The sequence below is a fragment of the Schistocerca serialis genome, chromosome 9 (genome assembly GCF_023864345.2).
Source record: "Schistocerca serialis cubense isolate TAMUIC-IGC-003099 chromosome 9, iqSchSeri2.2, whole genome shotgun sequence".
NCBI lineage: Eukaryota > Metazoa > Arthropoda > Insecta > Orthoptera > Acrididae > Schistocerca > Schistocerca serialis.
In genome coordinates this window covers 490470451-490497123 of record NC_064646.1, presented here as the reverse complement: position 1 = coordinate 490497123, position 26673 = coordinate 490470451, and the positions used below count along the sequence as shown (strand labels likewise).

The following is a 26673-nucleotide window of genomic DNA, read 5'->3' as shown; positions in this document are numbered from 1 at the left end:
CAACTTGCTTCAAATGTCCAGAAATATAAAACTGTGTACTTCGTACAACGAAAAAAAAAAAACATAGCATCCTATGAGTGTAATATCAATGAGTCACTGTTGAAATTGGGCAACTCATACAAATACCTGAGTGTAACACATTGCAGGTATATGAAATGGAATGGCAACATGGGCTTAGGCGTGGGTAAAGAGGGAGGTAGACATCGGTTTATTGGTAGAATACTGGGGAAGTGTAATCTGTCTACAGAGGAGATTCCAAATTCCATACAAATCACTAGTGCGACCGCTTCTAGAATATTGCTCAGGCGTGTGGATCTCTTACCAATAGAACTAAAAGGTTATATTGAACGTATACGGAGAAGGGTAGCACGAATGGTCACAGGTTTATTTGATCCGTGGAAGAGTGTCACAGAGAAACTGAAGAAACTGAACTGGAAGACTCTTCAAAGTAGACGTAAACTGTCCCGAGAACTCCTGTTAACAAAGTTTCAAGAACCGGCTTAAATGACGATTCTAGGAATATTCTACAAGGCTTTTAACAAAGCTTTAAGAACCGGCTTTAAATGATGACTCTAGGAATATACTACATTCTCCTAAGAATCGCTCATTTAGGGATCGTGAGGAGAAGATTACAATAATTAGTGCTCGCACAGAGGAATTCAGACCGTCATTCTTCCCGCGCTCCGTACGTGAATGGAACGGGACGAAACCCTAATAAGTGGTAAGGTGGGACGTAACCTCTGACACGTACCTATGGCTGTTTAAAAAAAAAAAAGCCCGCCACAGCTTAGAAGTTCGTGTGCATCAGATCATGTTCACTGCGTTTGACGCCACATGGTGTCTTTAGAGGAGGGGATGTTATTTATTTACTATTTATTTACTTATTTCTCAAGTAAAGACATGCTGCTTGTTTTATATAGCAGTTCGTACATCGTGTGATTTTACATGTTATGTCATACAAATTCAGCTTCATTACTAGTACATTTTTTGATGAAAATTTTACAAAAGGACAAATTTAAAAAAAACAGAAAAAATATTTGTGTATAATAAGTACAAATGCATATACACAATTCTGTTTAAACTTGTGCTAACTTAGATTATGATAATAAATAAGATACATAATAGGTTGTGGATGTAGTTTAAATTTATTAAACGTGTATTTAATGGAAGGAACAGGAGATAGCAGTTTGACTTAGATATGATCCAACAGTTTTTCCCTTTATACCTTCTGCGTGTATGGTTACATCTGTTACACACGTTGTCTTAGTAGTGGTAAAGCTGAGTCCACTATATTGATTAGTTAGGTCATAATTTATTCCCGAGCTTGCGGTAACAGTGGGGATTTGGAGTAGATTTAAAAAGTCATAGTCAGCTACATCATCTCTCTAAGTCTTCCAAAGAGCGCCGTCCACCAAAGGTTGTCGAAAGCACCACCTACACTGTGTGATCAAAGCATCCGGACACCTGGTTGAAAAGACTTACAAGTTTGTGCCGCCCTCCATCGGTAATATGGGAATTCAATATGGTGCAGGCCCACCCTTAACCTTGATGGCGGCTTTCACTCTCGCAGGCATACGTTCAATCTGGAGCTGGAGGGTTTCTTGGGGAATGGCAGCCAATTCTTCACGGAGTGCTCCACAGAACTCAGTGCAGGTCAGTCCATTAAAGGGATTTTATTGTTGTGTAACCACTCCACTACAGGCCGTGCATTATGAACAGGTGCTCGAACGTGTTGAAAGATGCAGTCGCCATCCCTGAATTGCTCTACAAAATTGGGAAGGTGTTTAAAAAATCAATATAGGCCTTGCTGTGATAGTGCCACGCAAAACAACAAGAGGAGCAAGCCCCTTCCATGAAGAACACGACAAAATTATAACAACACCGGCTCCAAATTTTACACGCTGGCAGATGACGATCACCGGGCATTCGCCGCCGGCCGCGGTGGCCGAGTGGTTCTAGGCGCTTCAGTCGGGAACCGCGCGACTGCTATGGTCGCAGGTTCGAATCCTGACTGGGGCATGGATATGTGTTATCTCCTTAGGTTAGTTAGGTTTAAGTAGTTCTAAGTTCTAGGGGATTGATGACCTCCGAAGTTAAGTCCAATAGTGCTCAGTGCCATTTGAACCATTTTTGGGTGAATGCCATACACACACCCTGCCTTCGGATCGCCACATTGTGTACCGTGATTCGTCACTCCACACTGTTCAATCGTCCAATGTTTACGCTCCTTACACAAAGCGAGGCGTCGTTTGGTATTTGCCGGCGTGATATGTGGTGTATGAGCAGCCGCTCGACCATGAAATCCAAGTTTTCTCACCTCCCGCCTACCTGTCATAGTACTTGCAGTGGATCCTGATGCAGTTTGGAATTCTGTATGACGGTCTGGATAGATGTCTGCCTATTACACATTACGACCCTTTCAACTGTCGGCGGTCTCTGTCAGTCAACAGACGAGGTCGGCCTGTACGCTTTTGTGCTGTACGTGTTCCTTCACGATTCCATTTCACCATCACACCGGAAGCACAGGACCTAGGAATGTTTAGGAGTGTGCAAATTTCGCGTACAGGCGTATGACACAAGTGACACCCAATTACCTGACCACAGTCGAAGTCCGCGAGTTGCGCGGAGCGCCCCATTTTGCTCTCTCACGATGTCTACTGAGGTCGCTGATATTTAGTACCTAGAAGTAGGTGGCAGCATTATGCACCTAATATAAAAAACGTATGTTTTTGGGGTGTCCGGATACTTTTGATCTCATAGTATGAGTCAATTAGGATTACTACTATGTATTTGTCTTGTATTGTCTGTGTCATTTCTATGACCCTATTTACTGCCTCGTCGATGGATTTATGTGCTCGAAAACCAAACTGATGTGGCCTATTGGTCTGTATGTCTTAGAGTCAGTCGGGTCTTTGTCCTCCGTTTTCTTTATTATAACTGCATTTGCCATCTTCCATATGTTCGGTATTCGTCCTTCTAGAAGAGCATCATTCAGTAAGTCTGTCAGGTATGGTACGATAAGTGGAGCAGCTTGTTTGACGGTTACGGGGTGGATGCCATCAGGGCCAGGAGACATTTAGTTTTTTATTTTGTGTGTTGTCAGTGGAACTTCTTTGCGAGCAAAGGGGATGGTGATACCTTCGTTTTCATATTGGTGAGACAGTAGTCTGCACCCATACTCTAGAGGTAGCGTCTTTGATTCTTATTGAAAAAACGTCTTTCGGTCAGGGTTCGAATCCCACCACTGCTTAAATTTTGATTAATAATCAGCATTGGCGGCCGAAGACTGCCGACAATAGAAGTCACCCTCATTCTGCCAACGGCCTTGTCAAAGGGGGCGGAGGAGCGGACAGAGGTTCAGGGCACTCTCTTGTCCTAGGCGTGGGAAACTGCCCCTAAAGGCGCAAGAATCAGCAATGATCAACGGCATGAGAATGCAGAAGGCAATGGAAATCACGGCATTAAGGACACGTAACGTGTATCCACAGGACATGTGGCCTGTAACTGAAGAAGTGTCATGACAAGGCCGGCCGCGGTGGTCTAGCGGTTCTAGGCGCTCAGTCCGGAACCGCGCGACTGCTACGGTCGCAGGTTCGAATCCTGCCTGGGGCATGGATGTGTGTGACGTCCTTAGGTTAGTTACGTTTAAGTAGTTCTAAGTTCTAGGGGACTGATGACCTCAGAAGTTAAGTCCCATAGTGCTCAGAGCCATTTGTAGATGGCAAAAACTGTAGAGTTCTAGGGGACTGATGACCACAGATGTTTAGTCCCATAGTGCTCAGAGCCATTTGAACCATTTTTTTGTCATGACGATTTCGCCGTTGGCAATGGATTCCGGAATAGTCCCCCAATAGGATCTCCGGGAGGGGAATGCCAAGGGGGAGGTTACCATGAGAAAAAGACTTAATAACCATCGAAAGGATAACGTGCTACGAGTCGGAGAGTGGAATGTCATAAGCTTGAACGTGGTAGGGAAACTAGAAAATTTTAAAAGGGAAATGCAAAGGCTCAGTCTAGTAGAAGTCAGTGAAGTGAAGTGGGAAGAAGAGAAGGGTTTCTGGCCAGATGAGTGTAGGGTAATATCAAAAACAGCAGAAAATGGTATAACGGGAGTAGGATTCGTTATTAATAGGAATGTAGGGCAGAGAATGTGTTACTGTGAACAGTTGAATGATAGGGTTGTTCTTATCAGAATCGAAAGCAAACCAACACCGACAACGATAGTTCAGGTATACATGTCGCAAGGTGAAGACGAAGAGATAGAGCAAGTGTACGAGGATATTGAAAGGAAAGTGCAGTGTGTAAAGGGAGATGAAAATCATGGGTGACTGGATTGCAGTTGTAGGGGAAGGAGTAGAAGAAAAGGTTACAGGAGAATGTGGGCTTGAGACAAGGAATGAGAGAGGAGAAATTGAGTTCTGTAACAAGTTCTAGCTAGTAACAGCGAATACTCTGTTCAAGAATCACAAGAGGAAGAGATATACCTGGAAAAGGCCGAGTGATACGGGAAAATTACAGTTAGATTACATCATGGTCAGACAGAGATTCCGAAATCAGATACCCAGGAGCAGATATATAATCAGATCTCAGTACAGTAGTGATGAAGAGTAGGCTGTAGTTTAAGACCTTAGTCAGGAAGAATCAATACGCAAGGAAGTGGGATACGGAAGTACTAAGGAATTACGAGACACGCTTGAAGTTCTCTGAGGCTATAGATAGAGCAATAAGGAATAGCTCAGTAGGCAGTACATTTGAAGAGGAATGGACGTCTCTAAAAAGGGCCATCACAGAAGTTGCGACGGAAAACGTAGGTACAAAGAAAGTAAATGCGAAGAAACCATGTGTAACAGAAGAAATACTTCAATTGATCGATGAAAGGAGGAAGTATAAAATTTTTCCGGGAAACACGGGAATACATAAATACAAGTCGCTGAGGAATGAAATAAATAGGAAGTAAGGGGAACCTAAGAGTAAATGCGTGCAGAGAAAATATGAAGAAATTCAAAACGAAATGATTGTCGGCAGGACAAATTCAGCTCACAGGAAAGTCAAAACAACCTTCGGTGACACTAAATGCAAGGGCGATAACATTAAGAGTGCAACGGGAATTACACTGTTAAATGCAGAGGAGGGAGATGATAGATGGAAAGAATACATTGAAAGCCTCTATGACGGGAAAGATTTGTTTGATGTTATAGAAGAAGAAACAGGAGTCGATTTAGAAGAGATAGGGGATCCAGTATTAGAATCAGAATTTAAGAGAGTTTTGGGGGACTCAAGATCAAATGAGGCCGAGCCGATGAATAACATTCAATCAGAATTTCTAAAATCATTGGAGGAAGTTTCAAAAAAACGACTATTCACGGTATTGTGTAGAATATATGAGTCTGGCGATATACCATGTGACTTTCGGAAATGCATCATGCACACAATTCCGAAGACGGCAAGAGCTGACACGTGTGAGAATTATCGCACAATCAGCTTAACAGCTCATGCATCCAAGTTTCTTACAGGAATAATATACAGAAGGATGGAAAAGGAATTTGAGGATGCGCTAGATGTCGATCAGATTGGCTTTACGAAAGGTAAAAGCACGGGAAAGGCAATTCTGACGTTGCTGTTAAAAATGGAAGCAAGACTAAAGAAAGATCAAGATACCTTCATAGGATTTGTCGACCCGGAAAAAGCGTTCGAAAATGTAAAATGGTGCAAGATGTTCGAGATTCTGAAAAAAGTAGGGGTAAGTTATAGGGAGAGACGGGTCATATACAATATGTACAACAACCAAGAGGGAATAATAAGAGTGGACGATCAAGAACAAAGTGCTCGTATTAAGAAGGGTGTAAGACAATGCTGTAGCCTTTTGCCCCTACTCTTCAATCTGTACATCGAGGAAGCAATGATGGAAATAAAACAAAAGGTTCAGGAGTGGACTTAAAATACAAGGTGAAAGGATATCAATGATACGATTAGCTGATGACATTGCTATCTTGAGTGAAAGTGAAGAAGAATTACATGATCTGTTGGACGGAATGTACACTCTGATGAGTGCAGAGTATGGATTGAGAGTAAATCGACGAAAAACGAAGGTATGAGAAGTAGCAGAAATGAGAGCAGCGAGAAATTTAACATCAGGTTTGATGGTCACGAACTAGGTGAAGTTAAGGAATTCTCCTACCTAGGCAGTAAAATAACCAATGACGGACGGAGCAAGGAGGACATCAAAAGCAGACTAGAACTGGCAAAAAGGGCATTCCTGGCCAAGAGAAGTCCACTAATCTCAAATAGCGGCCATAATTTGAGGAAGAAATTTCTGAGAATGTACGTCTGGAGTAGTGAAACACGGACAGTGGAAAAACCGGAACACAAGAGAATCGACGCATTTGAGACGTAGTGCTAGAGGCGAATGTTGAAAATTAAGTGGACTGATAAGGTAAGGAATGACGAGGTTCTGCGCAGAATCGGAGAGGAAAGGAATATGTGGAGAACACTGACAAAGAGAAGGGACAGGATGATAGGACCTGTTAAGACATGAGGGAATGACTTCCATAGTACTAGAGGGAGCTGTAGATGGCAGGCCGGCCGGGGTGGCCGAGCGGTTCTAAGCGCTACAGTCTGGAACCACGCGACCGCTACGGCCGCAGGTTCGAATCCTGCCTCGGGTATGGATGTGCGTGATGTCCTTAGGTTAGTTAGGTTTAAGTAGTTCTAAGTTCTAGGGGACTGATGACCTCAGAAGTTAAGTCCCATAGTGCTCAGAGCCATTTGTAGATGGCAAAAACTGTAGAGGAAGACCGAGATTGGAATACATCCAGCAAATAATTGAGGAGGTAGGTTACAAGTACTACTCTGAGACGAAGAGTTTAGCACAGGAGAGGAATTCCTGGCGGGCCGCATCAAACGAGTCAGAATACTGATGACAAAAAAAAAAAAAAAAGAAAAAGTCTACGAAGCATTACAGGCGCTCCTGTCTGTGATGCAGCGTCAAGGGTAACCGCAGTCATGGTCTCCGAGCTGATAGTCCATGCTGCTGCAAACGTCGTCGATCTGTTCGTGCAGATATTTGTTGTCTTGGAAACGTCCAGCCATGCGGATACGACGCCTGTCATCTCGTCTGCTATTGATACGAGACCGTTGGGATCCAGCACGGCGTTCCGTATTACTCTCCTGAACCCACCGATTCCATATTCTGCTAACAGTCATTGGATGTCGACCAACGCGAGCAGCAATGTCGCGATACGATAAACCGCACACGCGATAGGCGACAATCCGACTTTTATCAAAGTCGGAAACGTGATGGTACACATTTATCCTCATTACACGAGGCATCAGAACAACGTTTCACCAGGCAACGCCGGTCAACTGCTGTTTGTGTATGAGAAATCGGTTGGAAACTTTCCTCATGTCAGCACGTTGTAGGTGTCGCCACCGGCGCCAGCCTTGTGTGAATGCTCTGAAAAGCTAATCATTTGCATGTCACAGCATCTTTTTCCTGTCAGTTAAATTTCGCGTCTGTAGCACGTCATCTTCGTGGTGTAGCAATTTTAATGGCCAGTAGTGTAACTTAGTCCTTACTGCGTCACACTAAAGCTAAATGATGCATAGTTTAAGTCAATTTGCTTACTAGTGTACCAGACAAAAAATTAGTCATCAGCAGAAGACGTCACGCTTATACTGTGCAACACCGTACCTAGGATCATTAATGTCCTGAACTCGGCGAGGAAGAGAGCCCACTAGTTTCTTCAGGTATACAACACTCAGCTGAATCCTTTCAATGATGGTAAGATTCCGTAGAGTTACGAAATTGCGGGGACGCCGATTGCTGCATTTCACTTGTCGTTCCAGTCAGCCTCGAACATTTTCTTTGGGAATGAGATCAGGAGCTTCAGTGCACCAGTCCAGATGCGATCGCCTTCCTGAGTGTTTGTTAGACAGGGAGATATGCTTGCATCTTTGTAGTCTTGTTAAGTTGGCAGTGTCCACAGCATATTCTCCGTGAAAGTGCGGAAGACAGAGCAACAGCTGGTTATCGAAGATGGAATCGACAACTTGGTTCATGTTCACAGCAACCTCGACGAGTACGTCTGTCACCACAGAAAAAAACACCACCTAAGCAGATTCGTACCATTAACGTACAGTGGGTTGAACGCTTTTCTGGGCCGTCGGTGCGCTCGACACGTCATTTGAACAGAGGGAAAATAGCGACGCATCGGACCGAGGTAGACGCCTGTATTCAGCTCCATCCAATTTAAAATTGAAACAATTACAGCCCTCGCTCCCGAAAATGAAATGTTTTTGACCTAGTTTTCTGCCACTTCTAAGAAACCTAGATCAAAAAGACTTCATTTTCACGACCGAGGGCTATAATTGTTTCAATTTTACCTTTTAATGGTCGCTGACAATGCAGCCATGTTTAAAGTTTCATCCAATTTGTTGTTTCTGCTCTCACGATGACGTTCAGTTTGAAGTGCCGCTGTGAATAATGGTCTTTTGCGCGGTACCGTACTCCAAATGTCCACAGCGGGCAGTTTCCTTCACATTGTTCCCTCTTAAATTGGGAGGTAGACCTGCATTCACTGATAGCGGCAATTCGTGTACGGTCTGAAACCGATTACCGATGACAGGGCGAGAGCGCCGCTGCCCGCCTCCTTCGGTGAGTGTTTTTTTTCTTTCTTTTTTTCTTCTTTACCGCTGTTCTTACGCCGCGTTACGCGGCTGTGATTGGTACAACGGGTACAACGTTGCTTGTAGACACGTTGGACAACCAGCGATGATACATCGACAAATCGGGCTTCTTCTTTCACGGCGTGTTCCTGGACACGTCCATATACCATGTCTCTTTTCTTTCATGCCGTCAAGTCTCCACACTGATCCACCTTTACTGAACTGATTGCACTCAACCGACTGGCAGACAGCACTACACTGTCGTGACCTAGGACTACTTTGGAGAAACACGTTACCGTATAACAACCTGTGACTACAACAAATTGACTTTGTATGCTGAATCTCATAATCGAGAGCGTCAAAAGTTACGTAAAATTATTTAATAGGTTTGTTTATAGATAAATAAATCTTCTCTTGCCAGTCACGATTTTTCTTTATTTTACTATTCGCACGACGCGTTTCAAGGAATAATTCCCAATTTCAAGTGCGTTTTTTTGGTGTGTATTAAGCCATTTCTTTTGATGTTGTCAGTGTGTGTGAGTCTGCTTCATTTTGTTGACTTTTACTGTAATACATAAGAAACGCGATTTTTAATTGGGTATCAGTTCTTTTTGTGAGGTTAGTGGCTAACATTTAGAACAATTTGTACTTACAGTTTTCTAATGGTCCATTTGTGTAGAGTCTCACACACACTTAACATCACACACAACTTGTTGTACACTTTACGCATCGAAAATATCTTATATAAACAAAACTATTACAAAGATCTTCTTACAGGTAGTTCACAGAGATAACATTACAGACTCAAAAACCATTTATAATGGATCAAATAAAATTATTTACTCGAATTCTGTTCTTACCCTGTAACGCTATAAGGAAATTGGGACCAAATTATGTCTTTGGTTTAGTCTCATTTACTTTCGTAAAAGTCAAGGATGATAATAATGCTATTAACTTTCATTTACTTTAAAACTGTAAAATATGTATGGTCACAGTTATCTGAATCAATTCGTTTGATAATTTACTGGCCGTCAAATTAAGTGAAGTTTCCTTTCGGAATATCGCAATCAGAAAAGTTATCGGACTTGGAGAAAAATAAGTGATTGCAGCTTCTAATGAATGTGATGTGCAAATAGTAACTACGCAGAAACTAGCTTTTGGCATAATCGTAAACCAAAGGAAAAATTTCATTATTCAATTATCTCACTTGAATCGAATAAAATTTAACTTTTCTTTTTATCTAAAATGAAAGAGGTTCTTCAGTTTCAGCATTTTGTTGACAGGGAACTAGCAACTTTATTAAATTCTTAAAGCATTTACTAACGATTCTGTCAATTGCAGCATGTATGTTACGTGACTAGTTTCGAACCTTAGAGGTTCATTTTCAATCTAGCCTACTGACAGGGCCTAGTGGCAGTGCCTTATCTTAATAATAAACGTCAAAGTGGCAAGTCATGCATTATAAATGTTTGCAGAATGAGTACTACAAACCACACATGCCTCTTAACAACTCAAATTCAAGCTGATTGACTTGTTTGTTTTTGACTTGGTAAGAGGCACTTGTGGATTTTGGCGTTCATTCTGCAGATATTTATGAGTCATGTGTTGCCACTTTGATGTTTATTATTAGGATCAGGCGCTGTCTGGACGGCCTCAGTAGGCCAGGCTTGAAAATGAACGAAACTATTCGCCTAATGTAAATACTGCAGCTCTTGATAGAATCGGTAATAAACGCTTTAAGGAAACAGGTCCTTCATAAGACGTGATCTTAACACAACAAAATACCTTTAATGCTTTTAATGATGGTCAGTGTACACACACACACATCAGATTCGCATTTAATAATTCAGCTTAGCTACATCGATCAAGAAACACCTTATTCCAAACAAGATCTAATCGCCTACGGGACTTAGTAGCAAGACAGCTTTTTTTACACCGGTCCATTACATTTCATAGCCATTAACATCTTTGTTCTTACAACAGATAATAATAACAAGTTTCACATATCGCTGTCTTTCACAGAAGACAGATTTTCAGAAAGTTATATACTATTTTTACTGCGCGTACTTGACGCAGTTACTCATTTGGAGAAAAGGGGGGAACCTTTAATTACGGGAGTGACGTCCAGTGGTGGTTCTACGCCATCTTCCTTTTTTTTTCTTTTTTAGGTCATCAGTCTACTGACTGCTTTGATGCGGCCCGCCACGAATTCCTTTCCTGTGCTAACCTCTTCACCTCAGAGTAGCACTTGCAACCTACGTCCTCAATTATTTGCTTGATGTATTCCAATCTCTGTCTTCCTCTACAGTTTTTGCCCTCTACAGCTCCCTCCAGTACCATGGAAGTCATTCCCTCATGTCTTACCAGATGTCCTATCATCCTGTCCCTTCTCCTTATCAGTGTTTTCCACATATTCCTTTCCTCTCCGATTCTGCGTAGAACCTCCTCATTCCTTACCTTATCAGTCCAGCTGATTTTCAACATTCGTCTATAGCACCACATCTCAAATGCTTCGAATCTCTTCTGTTCCAGTTTTCCCACAGTCCATGTTTCACTACCATACAATGCTGTACTCCAAACGTACATTCTCAGAAATTTCTTCCTCAAATTAAGGCCGGTATTTCATATTAGTAGACTTCTCTTGGCCAGAAATGCCTTTTTTGCCATAGCGAGTCTGCTTTTGATGTCCTCCTTGCTCCGTCCGTCATTGGTTATTTTACTGCCTAGGTAGCAGAATTCCTTAATTTCATCGACTTCGTGACCATCAATCCTGATGTTAAGTTTCTCGCTGTTCTCATTTCTACTACTTCTCATTACCTTCGTCTTTCTCCGATTTACTCTCAAACCATACCGTGTACTCATTAGACTGTTCATTCCGTTCAGCACATCATTTAATTCTTCTTCACTTTCACTCAGGATAGCAATGTCATCAGTGAATCGTATCATTGATATCCTTTCACCTTGTATTTTAATTCCACTCCTGAACCTTTCTTTTATTTCCATCATTGCTTCCTCGATGTACAGATTGAAGAGTAGGGGCGAAAGGCTACAGCATTGTCTTACACCCTTCTTAATACGAGCACTTCGTTCTTGATCGTCCACTCTTATTATTCCCTCTTGGTTGTTGTACATATTGTATATGACCCGTCTCTCCCTATAGCTTACCCCTACTTTTTTCAGAATCTCGAACAGCTTGCACCACTTTGTATTGTCGAACGCTTTTTCCAGGTCGACAAATCCTATGAAAGTGTCTTGATTTTTCTTTAGCCTTGCTTCCATTATTAGCCGTAACGTCAGAATTGCCTCTCTCGTCCCTTTACTTTTCCTAAAACAGATCGTCACCTAGCGCATTCTCAATTTTCTTTTCCATTCTTCTGTATATTATTCTTGTAAGCAGCTTCGATGCATGAGCTGTTAAGCTGACTGTGCGATAATTCTCGCACTTGTCAGCTCTTGCCGTCTTCGGAATTGTGTGGATGATGCTTTTCCGAAAGCCAGATGGTATATCGCCAGACTCATATATGCTACACACCAACGTGAATAGTCGTTTTGTTGCCACTTCCACCAATGATTTTAGAGATACTGATGGAATGTTATCTATCCCTTCTGCCTTATTTGACCGTAAGTCCTCCAAAGCTCTTTTAAATTCCGATTCTAATACTGGAACCCCTCTCTCTTCTAAATCGACTCCTGTTTCTTCTGCTATAACATCAAACAAATCTTCCCCGTCATAGAGGCTTTCAATGTATTCTTTCCATCTATCATCTCAGTCCTCTGCATTTAACAGTGTAATTCCCGTTGCACTCTTAATGTTATCGCCCTTGCATTTAGTGTCACCGAAGGTTGTTTTGACTTTCCTGTGAGCTGAATTTGTCCTGCCGACAATCATTTCTTTTTCGATGTCTTCACATTTTTACTGCAGCCATTTCGTCTTAGCTTCCCTGCACTTCCTATTTATTTCATTCCTCAGCGACTTGTATTTCTGTATTCCTGATTTTCCCGGAACATGTTTGTACTTCCTCCTTTCATCAATCAACTGAAGTATTTCTTCTGTAACCCATGGTTTCTTCGCAGCTACCTTCTTTGTACCTATGTTTTCCTTCCCAACTTCTGTGATGGCCCTTTTTAGAGATGTCCATTCCTCTTCAACTGTTCTACCTACTGCGCTATTCCTTATTGCTGTATCTATAGCGTTAGAGAACTTCAAACGTATCTCGTCATTCCTTAGTACTTCCGTATCCCACTTCTTTGCGTATTGATTCTTCCTGATTAATGTCTTGAACTTCAGCCTACTCTTCATCAATACTATATTGTGAACTGAGTCTATATCTGCTCCTGGGTACGCCTTACAATCCAGTATCTGATTTCGGAATTTCTGTCTGACCATGATGTAATGTAATTGAAATCTTCTGTATCTCCCGGCCTTTTCCAAGTATACCTAATCCTCTTGTGATTCTTGAACAGGGTATTCGCTATTACTAGCTGAAACTTGTTACAGAAAGTTAGTCTTTCTCCTCTTTCATTCCTTGTCCCAAGCCCATATTCTCCAGTAACCTTTTCTTCTACTCCTTCCCCTGCAACTGCATTCCAGTCGCCCTTTACATACTGCATTACCCTTTCAATATCCTCATCCACTTTCTCTATTTGTTCATCTTCAGCTTGCGACGTCGGCATGTATACCTGAACTATCGTTGTCGGTGTTGGTCTGCTGTCGATTCTGATTAGAACAACCCGGTCATTGAACTGTTCACAGTAACACACCCTCTGCCCTACCTTCCTATTCATAACGAATCCTACACCTGTTATACCATTTTCTGCTGCTGTTGATATTACCCGATACTCATCTGACCAGAAATCCTGGTCTTCCTTGCACTTCACTTCGCTGACCCCTACTATATCTAGATTGAGCCTTTGCATTTCCCTTTTCAGATTTTTTAGTTTCCCTACCACGTTCAAGCTTCTGACATTCCACGCCCCGTCTCGCAGAACGTTATCCTTTCGTTGATTATTCAGTCTTTTTCTCATGGTAACCTCCCCATTGGCAGTCCCCTCCCGGAGATCCGAATGGGGGACTATTACGGAATCTTTTGCCAATGGAGAGATCATCATGAGACTTCTTCAATTACAGGCCACATGTCCTGTGGATACACGTTACCTGTCTTTAATGCAGTGGTTTCCATTGCCTTCTGCATCTTCATGTCGTTGATCATTGCTGATTCTCCCGCCTTTAGGGGCAATTTCCCACCCCTAGGACAAGACAGTGCCCTGAACCTCTATCTGCTCCTCCGCCCTCTTTGACAAGGCCGTTGGCAGAATGAGGCTGACTTCTTATGCCGGAAGTCTTCGGCTGCCAATGCTGATTATTTATCAAAATTTAGGCAGCAGCTGGGATCGAACACAGGACAGAGAACGTTTTGGTTATGAATCAAAGGCGCTACCCCTAGACCACGCCGTCTGTAGCGATCCTGAGTTCCTAGTGCGCTCTCTTAAATGCGTGAATAATATTTTGAGTGGTGCGCTTATTTGAACATTGCCTTCGTTTTCTAAGTGACACTGATATGGCAGCAAAAGCGTACTGTGAGGCTGCTGTGAGCACACCCAAATACTTAGTGGACACCACACATTATCCTACTTACACCCTTCTCTGCAACAAATAGTTTATTCGTAACTGAAGGCTTTCTTCCGAATATGGCGTCACAAGTCGTTAGTGATAGAAAATAAAAAAATCAAGTTAACTTGTGATATTTTTGTCTACATCTATATTAACATGTATGCACATACTCCGCAAGCCAGCTTATGGTGCATGACGGGAGGTACCCTGAACCGCTTATTGCGATGATTACCTTTACTGTTGCCGTCGTAAATGGAACGATGGAATAACGACTGTCTATATGCCTCCGTACTAGTCCTTTTTCCTCTTTTTCCTCACGGACGTTACCTGAAATGTACGCTGGCAGTAGTTCAATCGTCCAGCATTCAACCAAATGGCTCAAATGGCTCTGAGCACTATGGGACTTAACTGCTGAGGTCATCAGTCCCCTAGAACTTAGAACTACTTAAACCTAACTAACCTAAGGACATCACAAACATCCATGCCCGAGGCAGGATTCGAACCTGTGACCGTACGGTCGCGCGGTTCCAGACTGTAGCGCCTAGAACCTCTCGGCCACTCCAGCCGGCAGCATTCTACCCCTAGTTTCAAAAACTTTCTCAATAGCGTTTCTCGAGAAAGACGGCATCATTCCTCCAGGTATTCCTATTTTATTTCACGAAGCAAGTTCGAACCTACCTGTAATAAATCTATCGACAGACCTCTGAACTGATTCAGTGTCTTCCTTCAATCTGACCTGGTGGGGGTCACAAACACTTGAGCAGTACTGAAGAACGGGTCGCACCAGTGGTGGCGTTTTAGACGAGCTACACTTTCCTGAAAGTCTCCCAATAAACCCAAATCATACATTCGCTTTCTCTGCTACCAATATGACGTGCATCTCCCGTTTCATATCTCTTTGCAAAGTTAATCATGACATTTCAGCACAACACTAATACTGTATTCGAACGCTAAAGGATTATTTTTTCTTACTCAACTGCATTAAGACCCGAGAGCGCCTCCGGAAGCCGCGCCGGCCCCAGATTGAATCCGCACAGCGCATTAACGAAGTGGGTCGGTGTGCCGGCCATCCTAGATCTGGTTTTCAGGCGGTTTTCCACAACCCACTATGTGAATACCGGGCTGGTCCCCACATCCCGCCTCAGTTACACGACTCGCAGATGTCTGCAATGCGTTCACACTATTTCATGGTTTACAGTAGATGCAGACAGCTGGGGTACACAGATTCCGCCCTGGGGTGGTATGGGGTGACGGCAGGAAGGGCATTCGGCCACCCCATGCCAAAAACCGATTGTAACAATGCCGGCCCAGAGAAAACTGCGGGATAAAGGCACCAGTGAGAGAAAGAACTCAACTGATTTAAGTTACAGTTTTCTACAGTTAGAGCAAGATGTCATTAATCTCAACAAACATAAATTGTGTCTGACAATCAGACCCCACTGCGGTCGGATTTTTGTAATTTTTCCTGTTTATGGTACTTCAAGTTCATGCCTCAAATTTCAATTTCCCTAAGCAGTTTGATACATCTCTCAAAAATTATCGAGAAAATCGACTTTAAAGTTTTGCAAGCGTCTTTAATACCATAAATGAAGCACAGATTTTCGGCGGGTTCCGTGGCTCTGCCGAAGAACGCTCGGCCGTCTTATAAGCGATCTGGGTTCGATACCTTCCCAGTGAATATTTTTAAACAAAGGTGTTCTACGACAACTCTCGGTGAAGCGTAAAATACATAAAGGTAAAAAAAAAAAAAAAAAAAAAAATCGGTAGCACTCGAGACTGGTAAGCACTTCGTCACTGGTTCGAGCCTCGTTTTGTTCATTATTTTTCTCATCTTTTTCCTTTTCAGATTGAATTCGTATACCTACATTACTTAAAGATAAAATTCATCTATTTTATGCTAATGAAGTCATATGTAATTGTAACTTTATTGCAAAATCCACGTCGTCTTATTTACAGTTATTTATCACACACAAAAATACCGTTGTCATTGGAAACATAAATTCTTAATTACCGATCAGTTATAAAATATTGTTAATGTAGGTTTATTTAGATTAAAATCATTACAAATTACATTCTTTGATATTCGTGTGTGTTCGCTTTACGGAAATGATAGAACATGTACAATTTCAAGAATGAGATTTTCACTTTGCAGCGGAGTGTGCGCTGATATGAAACTTCCTGGCAGATTAAAACTGTCTGCCGGACTGAGACTCGAACTCGGGACCCTTGCCTTTCGCAGTCAAGTGCTTCTTCTGTGAAGTTTGGAAGGTAGGAGACGAGGTATTGGCAGAATTGAAGCTGTGAGGACGGGTCGTGAGTCGTGCTTGGGTAGCTCAGTCGGTAGACCACTTGCCCGCGAAAGGCAAAGGTCCCGAGTTAGAGTCTCGGTCCGGCACACAGTTTTAACCTGCCAGGAAGTTTCGACATGTACCATTGTTTGAAGATAAGCATCGACCGGGAAACAAACCAAGCCCGCCCACGGGGCAGGAATGCATTCTACCGCAGAGCCACCTTTCGATAAGTTGAGCTTGATTTAGGGTGTCTACGACGTTCGCAAAACCTCAAAGGCGATTTTCTCGAGAATATTTGAGAGCTGCATCGATCTGGTTTGGGTAATTGATGTCTGAGCTATGAATTTCACGTACCATAAGTACTATTACAAAAATCTAAGTGTCATGTGATTTGCTTGTACGACACCTTCCCGCGCACCACAGAGTCACCAGCAGACAGCCGCAGACTGCCATTCACTCGGCGTGTCACAGTTTCCGGTGGCTCTGCTGACGACCACTCGCCGTTCAGAACGACGTACTGGGTTCTGTTAATACAAGATCTTCAGCCACTCACATATATGGAAGCCTCTTCCTTATGCTCGGACCTTCGTTAACAATTTGCAGTCTGACACCTGTCAGTTGCTTCAAATGGTTCAGATGGCTCTGAGCACTATGGGACTTAACATCTGTGGTCATCAGTCCCCTAGAACTTAGAACTAGTTAAACCCAACTAACCTAAGGACATCACACACATCCATGCCCGAGGCAGGATTCGAACCTGCGACCGTAGTGTCAGTTGCTCTCCATCCATAGTTCGCAGTATGCCCTGTGAGAAAAGGGCAAGCTGAGTTTCGCACGAGCGACGCTTTCTAAATCCATGCTGATTTCCGGATGAAGAAAATTTCTGTGTGAAGAAAATTTGTTACATCCGAACTTAAGAATATGCTCATTAGCTTTGTTGTTGTTGTTGTGGTCTTCAGTCCAGAGATTGGTTTGATGCAGCTCTCCATGCTACTCTATCCTGGGCAACCCTCTTCATCTCCCAGTAACTACTGCAACTGACATCCTTCTGAATTTGCTTAGTGTATTCATCTCTTTGTCTCCGTCTACGATTATTACCCTTAATGCTGCCCTCCAGTACTAAATTGGTGATCCCTTGATGCCTCAGAACATGTGCTACCAACCGATCCCTTCTTCTAGTCAATTTCTGCAACAAATTTCTCTTCTCTCCAACTCTGTTCACTACTTCCTCATCAGTTACGTGATTTACCCACCTAATCCTCAACATTCTTCTGTAGCATCACATTTCGAAATCTTCTACTATCTTCTTGTCTAGACTGTTTTTGTCCATGTTTCACTTCCATACATGACCACGCTCGATACAAATACTTTCAAGAAAGGCTTAGAGAAAGCTTTCGACAATGTTGACTGGAATACTCTCTTTGAAATTCTGAAGGGGAGCAGTGGTTGAGAAGGGAGTGATACCTCCATCTATACTTGATGTTAACAAATTTTTCTTCTTCAAAAATGCTTTCCTTGGCATAGACAGTCTACATTTTGTCTCCTCTCTACTTCGACCATCAGAAGTTATTTTGCTGCCCCAATAGCAAAACATTCTCATTTCCTAATTCCCTCAGCATCACGCGACTTAATTCGACTACATTCCATTATTCTCTCGGTTAAAGGCGCTGCAGTCTGGAACTGCAAGACCGCTACGGTCGCAGGTTCGAATTCTGCCTCGGGCATGGATGTTTGTGATGTCCTTAGGTTAGTTAGGTTTAACTAGTTCTAAGTTCTAGGGGACTAATGACCTCAGCAGTTGAGTCCCATTCTGCTCAGAGCCATTTGAGCCATTATTCTCTTTTTGTTGTTGTTGACGTTCATCTTATATCCTACTTTCAAGACAGTGTCTATTCCGTTCAACTGCTCTTCCAAGTCCTTTGCTGTCTCTGACAGAATTACAATGTCATCGGCAAACCTCAATGTTTTTATTTCTTTTCCCTGGATTTTAATTCCAACTCCAAATTTTTCTTTCGTTTCCTTCACTGCTTGCTCAATATACAGATTGAATAACATCGGGGATAGGCTACAACCCTGTCTCACTCCCTTCTCAACCACTGTTCCCCTTCAGAATTCCAAAGATTCCAAAGAGAGTATTACAGTCAACATTGTCAAAAGCTTTCTCTAAACCTACAAATGCTAGAAACGTAGTTTCGTCATTCGTTAATCTGTCTTCTAAGATAACTCATAGGGTCAGTATTGCATCGCGTGTTCCAACATTTCTATGGAATCTAAACTGATCTTCCCCGACGTCGGCTTCTACCAGTCTTTCCATTCTTTTGTAAGGAATTCGTGTTCGTATTTTGCAATCAGACTTGTTAAAGTGATAGTTCGATAATTTTCACACCTGTAAACACCTATTTCTTTGCGATTGGAATTATTATATGTAACCTTACAATAAAGCTGCATGCCCTCGGGAAAAATTACGGCTTCCCCTTGCTTTCAGCCGTTCACAGTACTAGCGCAGCAAGACCGTTTTGGTTAGTGTTACAAGGCCAGATCAGTCAATCATCCAGACTGTTGCCGCTGCAAGTACTGAAAAGGCTGCTGCCCCTCTTCAGGAACCACACGTTTGTCTGGCCTCTCAACAGTTACCCCTCCGTTGTGGTTGCACCTACGGTACGGCTATCTGTATCGCTGAGGTACGCAAGCCTCCCCACCAACGGCAAGGTCCATGGTTCATGGGGAGGTCATGAACTTTATGTATTATGATCTCATATCAGTAGTCAATTTCTATCAGCTTCTTTTGAGAGAGTTCAGCACAGACCTGAATACCAAAGTAAATGACTGCTGACACATCTACATACGCCACAAGTCAGCGTACGGTGTGTGGCAGAGTGTTCCCTATACCACTACTACTCGATTCCTTTCCCGTTTTTCTACTCGGAGAGACAGTGAGGGAAGACCGGCTGTCTGTATCCTCCGTATGATGCCTAATTTCTGATATCTCATCTTCGTGTTCCCGACGCGAAATGTATGATAGCACCAGTAGGATCGCAGCGCAGTCAGCACCAAAAGCCGGTTCCCTAAATTTCTCAATAGTGTTCCTCGGAAAGGACGTCGTGTGTCCTCCAGGGATTTCCATCTGAGTTCCCGAAACATCTTCATAACACCTGAGTGTTGTTCGACCCTACAAATCTGGTAGTCCGCCTCTGAATTGCTTGCATGTCTTCTTCTAATCCGACCTGGTGCTTGTCCCAAACACTGGAGCAGTGCCCAAGAATAGGTCGCACTAGCGTCTTGTATGCGGTCTCCTTTAAAGCTGAACCACTCCTGCCTAAAATTATCCCAATAAATCGAGTTGGACCATTCGCCTTCTGCAGTGCAATCCTCACATGCGTGTTCCATTTGAAATCGCTTTGCAATTTCTGGGCAGATATTTAAACGACGTGGCTGTGTCAAGCGGAACACTACTAATGCTTTATCCGGTCATTGCCCGTTAGTTTTTTCCTGCTCATCCGCATCAACTTACAGATTTCTACATTTAGAGCTTCCTGCCATTCATCACACCAACTATACATTTTGTGTAAGTCGTCTCGTATCCTTCTCCAGTCACCGCACACTACAGCATCATCAGCAAACAAGCGCAGATCGCTGCCCACCCTCTCCGCCATGTGTGTAGAAAATGAACAGCAGTCCTGTCGCACTTCGTTTGGACACCCGTGACGACACCCTCGTCGCTGAAAGCACTGGCCATCGATGACAGCATACTGCGTTCTGTTACTTAAGAAGTCTTCCAGACACTCACATGTCTGGCAACCTGTTCTGTATCCTCGTACCTACGTTAACAGTCTGTAGTGGAGTACCGTACCAAATGCTTTTCGGAAATCTAGAAATATGGAATGTGCTTATTTCCCTTCATCCATAGTTCGCAGCATATCATGTGAGAAAAGGACAAGTTGATGTTCACGCAAGCGATGCTTTCTAAATCTTTGGTGATTCGTGAACATGAGCTTTTCCGTCTCTAGGAAATTTATCATATTCTAAATCAGAATATTTTTTCTGGTCTGTTCTTTTACGGCTGGCCTTTGTGCCCGTGCGGTTCTAGGCACTTCAGTCTGGAACCGCGCGACCACTACGGTCGCAGGTTCCACTCCTGCCTCGGGCATGGATGTGTGTGATGTACTTAGGTTAGTTCCAGGGGAGTGATGACATCAGATGTCAAGTCCCATAGTCCTCAGAGCCATTTGAACCATTGTTCTTTTACGCTTCGTATACACAGCAGAGTCACCTGCATTTTTTTTTTCATTCGCTCGGGACATCGCGCTCGGCGAGAGATTTGCGATAAGTGCAAGCTAAGTAAGCGGCCAGGGCAACAGAGTTCTCTTCGTAAAATCGAACTGGGATTCCGTCTTGACATGACGGCTTATTTGTTTTCAACTCTTTCAGTTATCAGTTGTATCTCTGCGCCAGGGATGCTTACTACTATGTTGTCCAGACGGGAGTCTTTGCCATGGTCAAACGATGATATGTACGTTTGTACGATTCTCCTGCGCGTACGATCTCTTAAATGGGGTACGTTAAACTTCGACTTTGGTTTTGCTGTCTTCAACTGCCACTCCAGACTGGTCAACGAATGACTGTAAGCACAATAGCTACTTGGTGAGAAAATAATGCAGTGCGTCTAGACCCGCCAGGGGTAAAATGTTAGTAAGTAACCTTGACGTGGCTTCTTTTGTGTGGAAAGGAGTCAGTTTTACTTCTATGTGCGCGTGCCTCGGTTACCGGCTAAACACACCGGACTTTTGCTGAAGAGGCAATACTGCGGCCTAACAGAAAGCTATAAAACCGTCCTGTGGAAGCGGTTGGAGTGATAAACTAAGAGCGGCCCCTCCTCCGCTTGTCCAGAGGTGGGTGGAGGAGGGCACTCACGGCCCGGCCAGCGCTACACGGGACCCCTCTCTGTTGACACAGCAGCGCGGCGTCTGGCACCAGGCAGGGACGGGATGTCGGCCTGCAGCGCCCAATCAGCCAGATGGACCGCGCGCGCCGCAGCCGTTTACTTTGCCGTAATAGCGCCAGCCGCTCGCGGGAGGGTATATAGGCCGCTGTGTGCGCCAGATGCCGCGTAGTCCGCCCGCAGCCATGGCACCCTCGACTGCAGCACTGGCCGTGGTCGCGCTCCTAGCTCTCTCCGCCTCTGCGAGCGACTCTCACCCGTCCCACAGGTACAATCTCTCTCGATCCTGATTACAGCGCAAGGCTTGAAACTCTAAGTCCAGCTTAGCGAAAGGTGGTGGACATCTAAACTTCTACTAAACTCCTCCCGACCGACCACCGTGTCATCCTCAGCCCACATATGATGCGGATGTGGAGGGGCATGTGTGGAGCACACCGCTCTCCCGGAGTCGCTAATTCTCCATCAGGTAGCTCCTCAGTTTGCCTCACAAGGGCTGAGTGCACCCGACTTGCAAACAGCGCTCGGCAAAAAAACATGGCTCTGAGCGCTATGGGACTTAACATCTGACGTGATCAGTCCCCTAGAACTTAGAACTAGTTAAACCTAACTAACCTAAGGACATCACACACATCCATTCCCGAGGCAGGATTCGAACCTGCGACCGTAGTGGTCTCGCGGTTCCAGACTGTAGCGCCTAGAACCGCTCGGCCATCCTGGCCGGCGCTCGGCAGACCGGACGGTCACCCACCCAACTGATAACCCAGACCGACAGCGGTTAACTTGGGCTGATCTGACTAGAACCGGTGTTACAACTATGGCAAGGTCGTTACATCTAAACTTCTACTTATTTTTAATATTTTTTGTGCCTGTCAATTACAAGACCTGTCCCCTGCGTACGTGTACCTCATCCTTTTACACTTACACCTCCTGCAGTGACACTGCATATTTCCTTATGTTGATCTATTTTGGAGTCAGAAAGTGACTGGCTCAAATGATGAAATATGATTTTAACTAAAAAAATACACTGAGATGACAAAAGCCATGTGTTGTTGTTGTTGTGGTCTTCAGTCCTGGGACTGGTGTGATGCAGCTCTCCATGCTACTCTATCCTGTGCAAGCTTCTTCATCTTCCAGTATCTACTGCAGCCTACATCCTTCTGAATCTGCTCAGTGTATTCATCTCTTGGTCTCCCTCTACGATTTTTACCCTCCACGCTGCCCTCCATTACTAAATTGGTGATCCCTTGATGCCTCAGAACATGTCCTACCAACCGATCCCTTCTTATAGTCAAGTTGGGCCACAAATATCTCTTCTCCCCAATTCTATTCAATACCTCCTCATTAGTTATGTAGTCTACCCATCTAATCTTTAGCATTCTTCTGTAGCACCACATTCCGAAAGATTCTATTCTCTTCTTGTCTAAACTATTTATCGTCCATGTTTCACTTCCATACATGGGCACACTCCATACAGATACTTTCAGAAACGACTTCCTCACATTTAATTCAATACTCGATGTTAACAAATCTCTCTTCTTCAGAAACGCTTTCCTTGCCATTGCCAGTCTACATTTTATATCCTCTCTACTTCGACCATCATAAGTTATTTTGCTCCCCAAATTGCAAAACTCCTTTACTACTTTGTCTCATTTCCTAATCTAATTCCTCAGCATCACCCGACTTAATTCGACTACATTCCATTATCCTCGTTTTGCTTTTGTTGATGTTCATCTTATACCGTCCTTTCAAGACACTGTCCATTCCGTTCAACTGCTCTTCCAAGTCCTTTGCTGCCTCTGACAGAATTACAATGTCATCGGCGAACCTCGAAGTTTTTATTTCTTCTCCATGGATTTTAATGCCTACTCCGAACTTTTCTTTTGTTTCCTTTACTGCTTGCTCAATATACAGATTGAATGGCATCGAGGAGAGGTTACAGTCTCACTCCCTTCCCAACGACTGCTTCCCTTTCATGTCCCTCGACTCTGATAACTGCCATCTGGTTTCTGTACAAATTGTAAATAGCCTTTCGCTCCCTGTATTTTACCCCTGCCACCTTCAGAATTTGAAAGAGAGTATTCCAGTCAACATTGTCAAATGATTTCTCTAAGTCTACAAATGCTAGAAACGTTGGTTTGCCTTTCCTTAATCTTTCTTCTAAGATAAGTCGTATGGTCAGTATTGCCTCACGTGTTCCAACATTTCTACGAAATCCAAATTGATCTTCCCCGAGGTTGGCTTCTACCAGTTTTTCCATTCGTCTGTAAAGAATTCAAGTTAGTGTTTTGCAGCTGTGACTTATTAATATGATAGTTCGGTAATTTTCTCATCTGTCAACACCTGCTTTCTTTGGGATTGGAATTATTATCTTCTTCTTGAAGTCTGAGGGAACTTCGCCTGTCTCATACATCTTGCTCACTGAATTTTCCTTCCTTTTCCCACCTTTTTGTAGCCATTAGATCCTCCTAATATGGTGTCCGGGCTCCTCTTGCACGACGTAGTGCAGCAACTCAGCGTGGCAGGGGCTCAACAAGTCGTTGAAAGTCCCCTGCAGAAGTACTGAACCATGTTGCCACTACAGCCGTCAATCATTACGAAAGTGTAGCAGGTGCAGGATTTTGTGCACAAACTGACCTTTCGATTATGTCTCATAAATGTTTCATGGGGTTCATGTCGAACGATCAGGGTGGCCAAGTCACTCGCTCGAATTTTCCAGAATGTTCTTCAAACCACTCGGAACCAGTTGTTGCCTGGTGACATGGCGCATTGCCAGCCATAAAAAATCCATCGTTATTTGGAGACATGAAGTCCATGAAAGGCTACTAGGGGACTCCAATTAGCCGAACATAACCATTTCCATTCAATAATCGGTTCACCCCACAGGACACAATTATCCAGCCATAAACAGCTTGCACAGTGCCTTGTTGTGTATGGCTTCGTGGGATCTCCACTACACTCGAACTCTACCATCAGCTCTTACTAAGTGAAATCGGCACTCATCTGACCAAGCCTCTATGTTCCAGTCGTCTACGGGCCCAAGAAAGGGGCTGCAAGCGATGTTAGCAAAGGAATTCGCGCCATAAGCCAATAACACCAAATTTCACCATACCTTTCATATTGATTTGTGCGGTTATTTCACGCAGTGTTGCTTGTCTGTTAGCACTGACAAGTCTACGCAAACGCCTCTGCTCTCGGTCGTTTAGTGAAGGCCAACGGCCTCTATGTCGTGAGACCTAGCGCCTGATATTTGGTTTTCTCGGCACACTCTTCGACACTGTGCATCTCGGAATATTGACTTCCCTAACGATATCAGAAATGGAATGTCCGATGCATCTAGCTCCAACTACCATTTAGCGCACATAGTCTGTTCATTCCTCTCATGCGGGCATGACTACATGAGTACAAATGGCAGGTCTGCCAATAGACAGCCGTTTTTACCTTGTGTGTGCGATGCTACTGCCATCTTTTTTGTGACGCCTCGCTAACCCGATGTCCTCGGCGGTACTTTTGGGGGAGCCACCATAAATTGTATAAAGCGTGGGTAGTGACCAGGATGTAGCTATGTCTGTTGGCTGAAAAATAATTAACGACAAGAATTGCGCCAGCTAGAATGAAGAGATAACTTATCCTTATTTCTGACGAAACGTGCACCAGCAATACAAGTGCAAGTAATATCCAGGAGTAATCCGTGTACTGAGCCTAGTCGAATACAATAGCAAATACCACACTGCAATGGCTCCGCTATAAACTCCACGGAATGTTGACAATAGACTATAAGCGATAGACTGTCCGTCTCGGGGCCAGCGCTCCTCCTTATACGCAAAAGGCAGAGGGCGCTGCGGACCCGAGCTCAGCCATGGCGCGACCTCTTCCGTCGGCGGTAACGCCCTGAGACGCCGACGGCCGCGACGGGAACTGTGGCCAGCGATGTCACGGTCTGGGCGCGCGTGCGCGAGTTGGTTGGTTGGTTGGTTGGGTCCGTGGATACAGGTCCTTTATATGTACATATCGCTATTTCATGACTTTTGTCATCTCAGTGAAGAATGCAACAAGCATTATGAAACAAAACTCAAATTTCTTCCAAATAGGCCTTGACGACCCAACGCTATTGACCGATCGCCGGTTTATCCACTGGATGCGCATGTGGTCAGTGCCTCTCTCTCCCGGAGCCGTTGTCAGCTTCTGTGAGCAGTCGCTAATTCTCAATCAGGTAGCTCCTCAATTGGCCTCGCAAGGTCTGAGTACACCCCACTTGCGGACAGCACCTGGCAGACACAGTCAGATGCTAGCCAAACCCGACAACGCTTAACTTTGATGGGAATCATTGTGACCACTGCGGCAAGGCCGTGGTCCACTTTCCACTGTCATATGTATAAAAATACATCCAGACTATTGCTGCGAGTTGCTACTACGAAATTATTACAGCAGAGAGAAGCTACATTTATCTCCTGACAGGGGTGTCGCTCACAAGGAGGTGGCGCATTTGTCCTCTATAACTGCTGTGCTTCCTGACAGGCATTGTTGGCGTCAGCGATAAACTTTGTGTTCTAGGGTATAATGCATACTGTCAGAGACAGCAAAGGACCTAGAAGAGCAGCTGAACGGAATGGACAGTGTCTTGAAAGGGGGATACAGGATAGACACCAACAAAAGCAAAACAAAGATAATGGAACGTACTCGAATTAAAAGGGGTGATGCTCCGGGAATTAGATTAGGAAATGAGACGCTTAAAGTAGTAAATGATTTTTGCTATTTGGGGAGCAAAATAACTGATGATGGTCGAAGTAAGGAGGATATAAAATGTAGACTGGCAATGGGAAGGAAAGCGTTTCTGAAGAAGAGAAATTTGTTAACATCGAGTATAGATTTAAGTGTCAGGAAGTCGTTTCTGAAAGTATTTGTATGGAGTGTAGCCATGTATGGAAGTGAAACGTGGACGATAAATAGTTTGGACAAGAAGAGAATAGAAGCTTTCGAAATGTGATGCTACAGAAGAATGCTGAAGATTAGATGGGTAGATCACATAACGAATGAGGAGGTATTGAGTAGAAATGGGGAGAAGAGGAGTTTGTGGCACAACTTGACTAGAAGAAGGCATCGGCTGGTAGGGCATATTCTGAGACATCAAGAGATCACCAATTTAGTACTGGAGGGCAACGTGGATGGTA

General features: G+C 43.8%; 2 protein-coding genes across 2 annotated transcripts in view; both read left to right on the top strand.

Moving 5' to 3' along the window:
* Positions 1-26673, top strand: part of LOC126418523 (uncharacterized) — a 202846-nt gene that overhangs the window by 117596 nt on the left and 58577 nt on the right. The gene's annotated exons all lie outside the window — the stretch shown is intronic.
* The window catches only part of LOC126419730 (uncharacterized), a 203762-nt gene continuing 198755 nt past the window's right edge, over positions 21667-26673 (top strand). The window contains exon 1 of the mRNA XM_050086909.1: positions 21667-21773. Within this exon, the coding sequence (XP_049942866.1) occupies positions 21667-21773 (107 nt within the window). The remainder of the gene's footprint in view (positions 21774-26673) is intronic.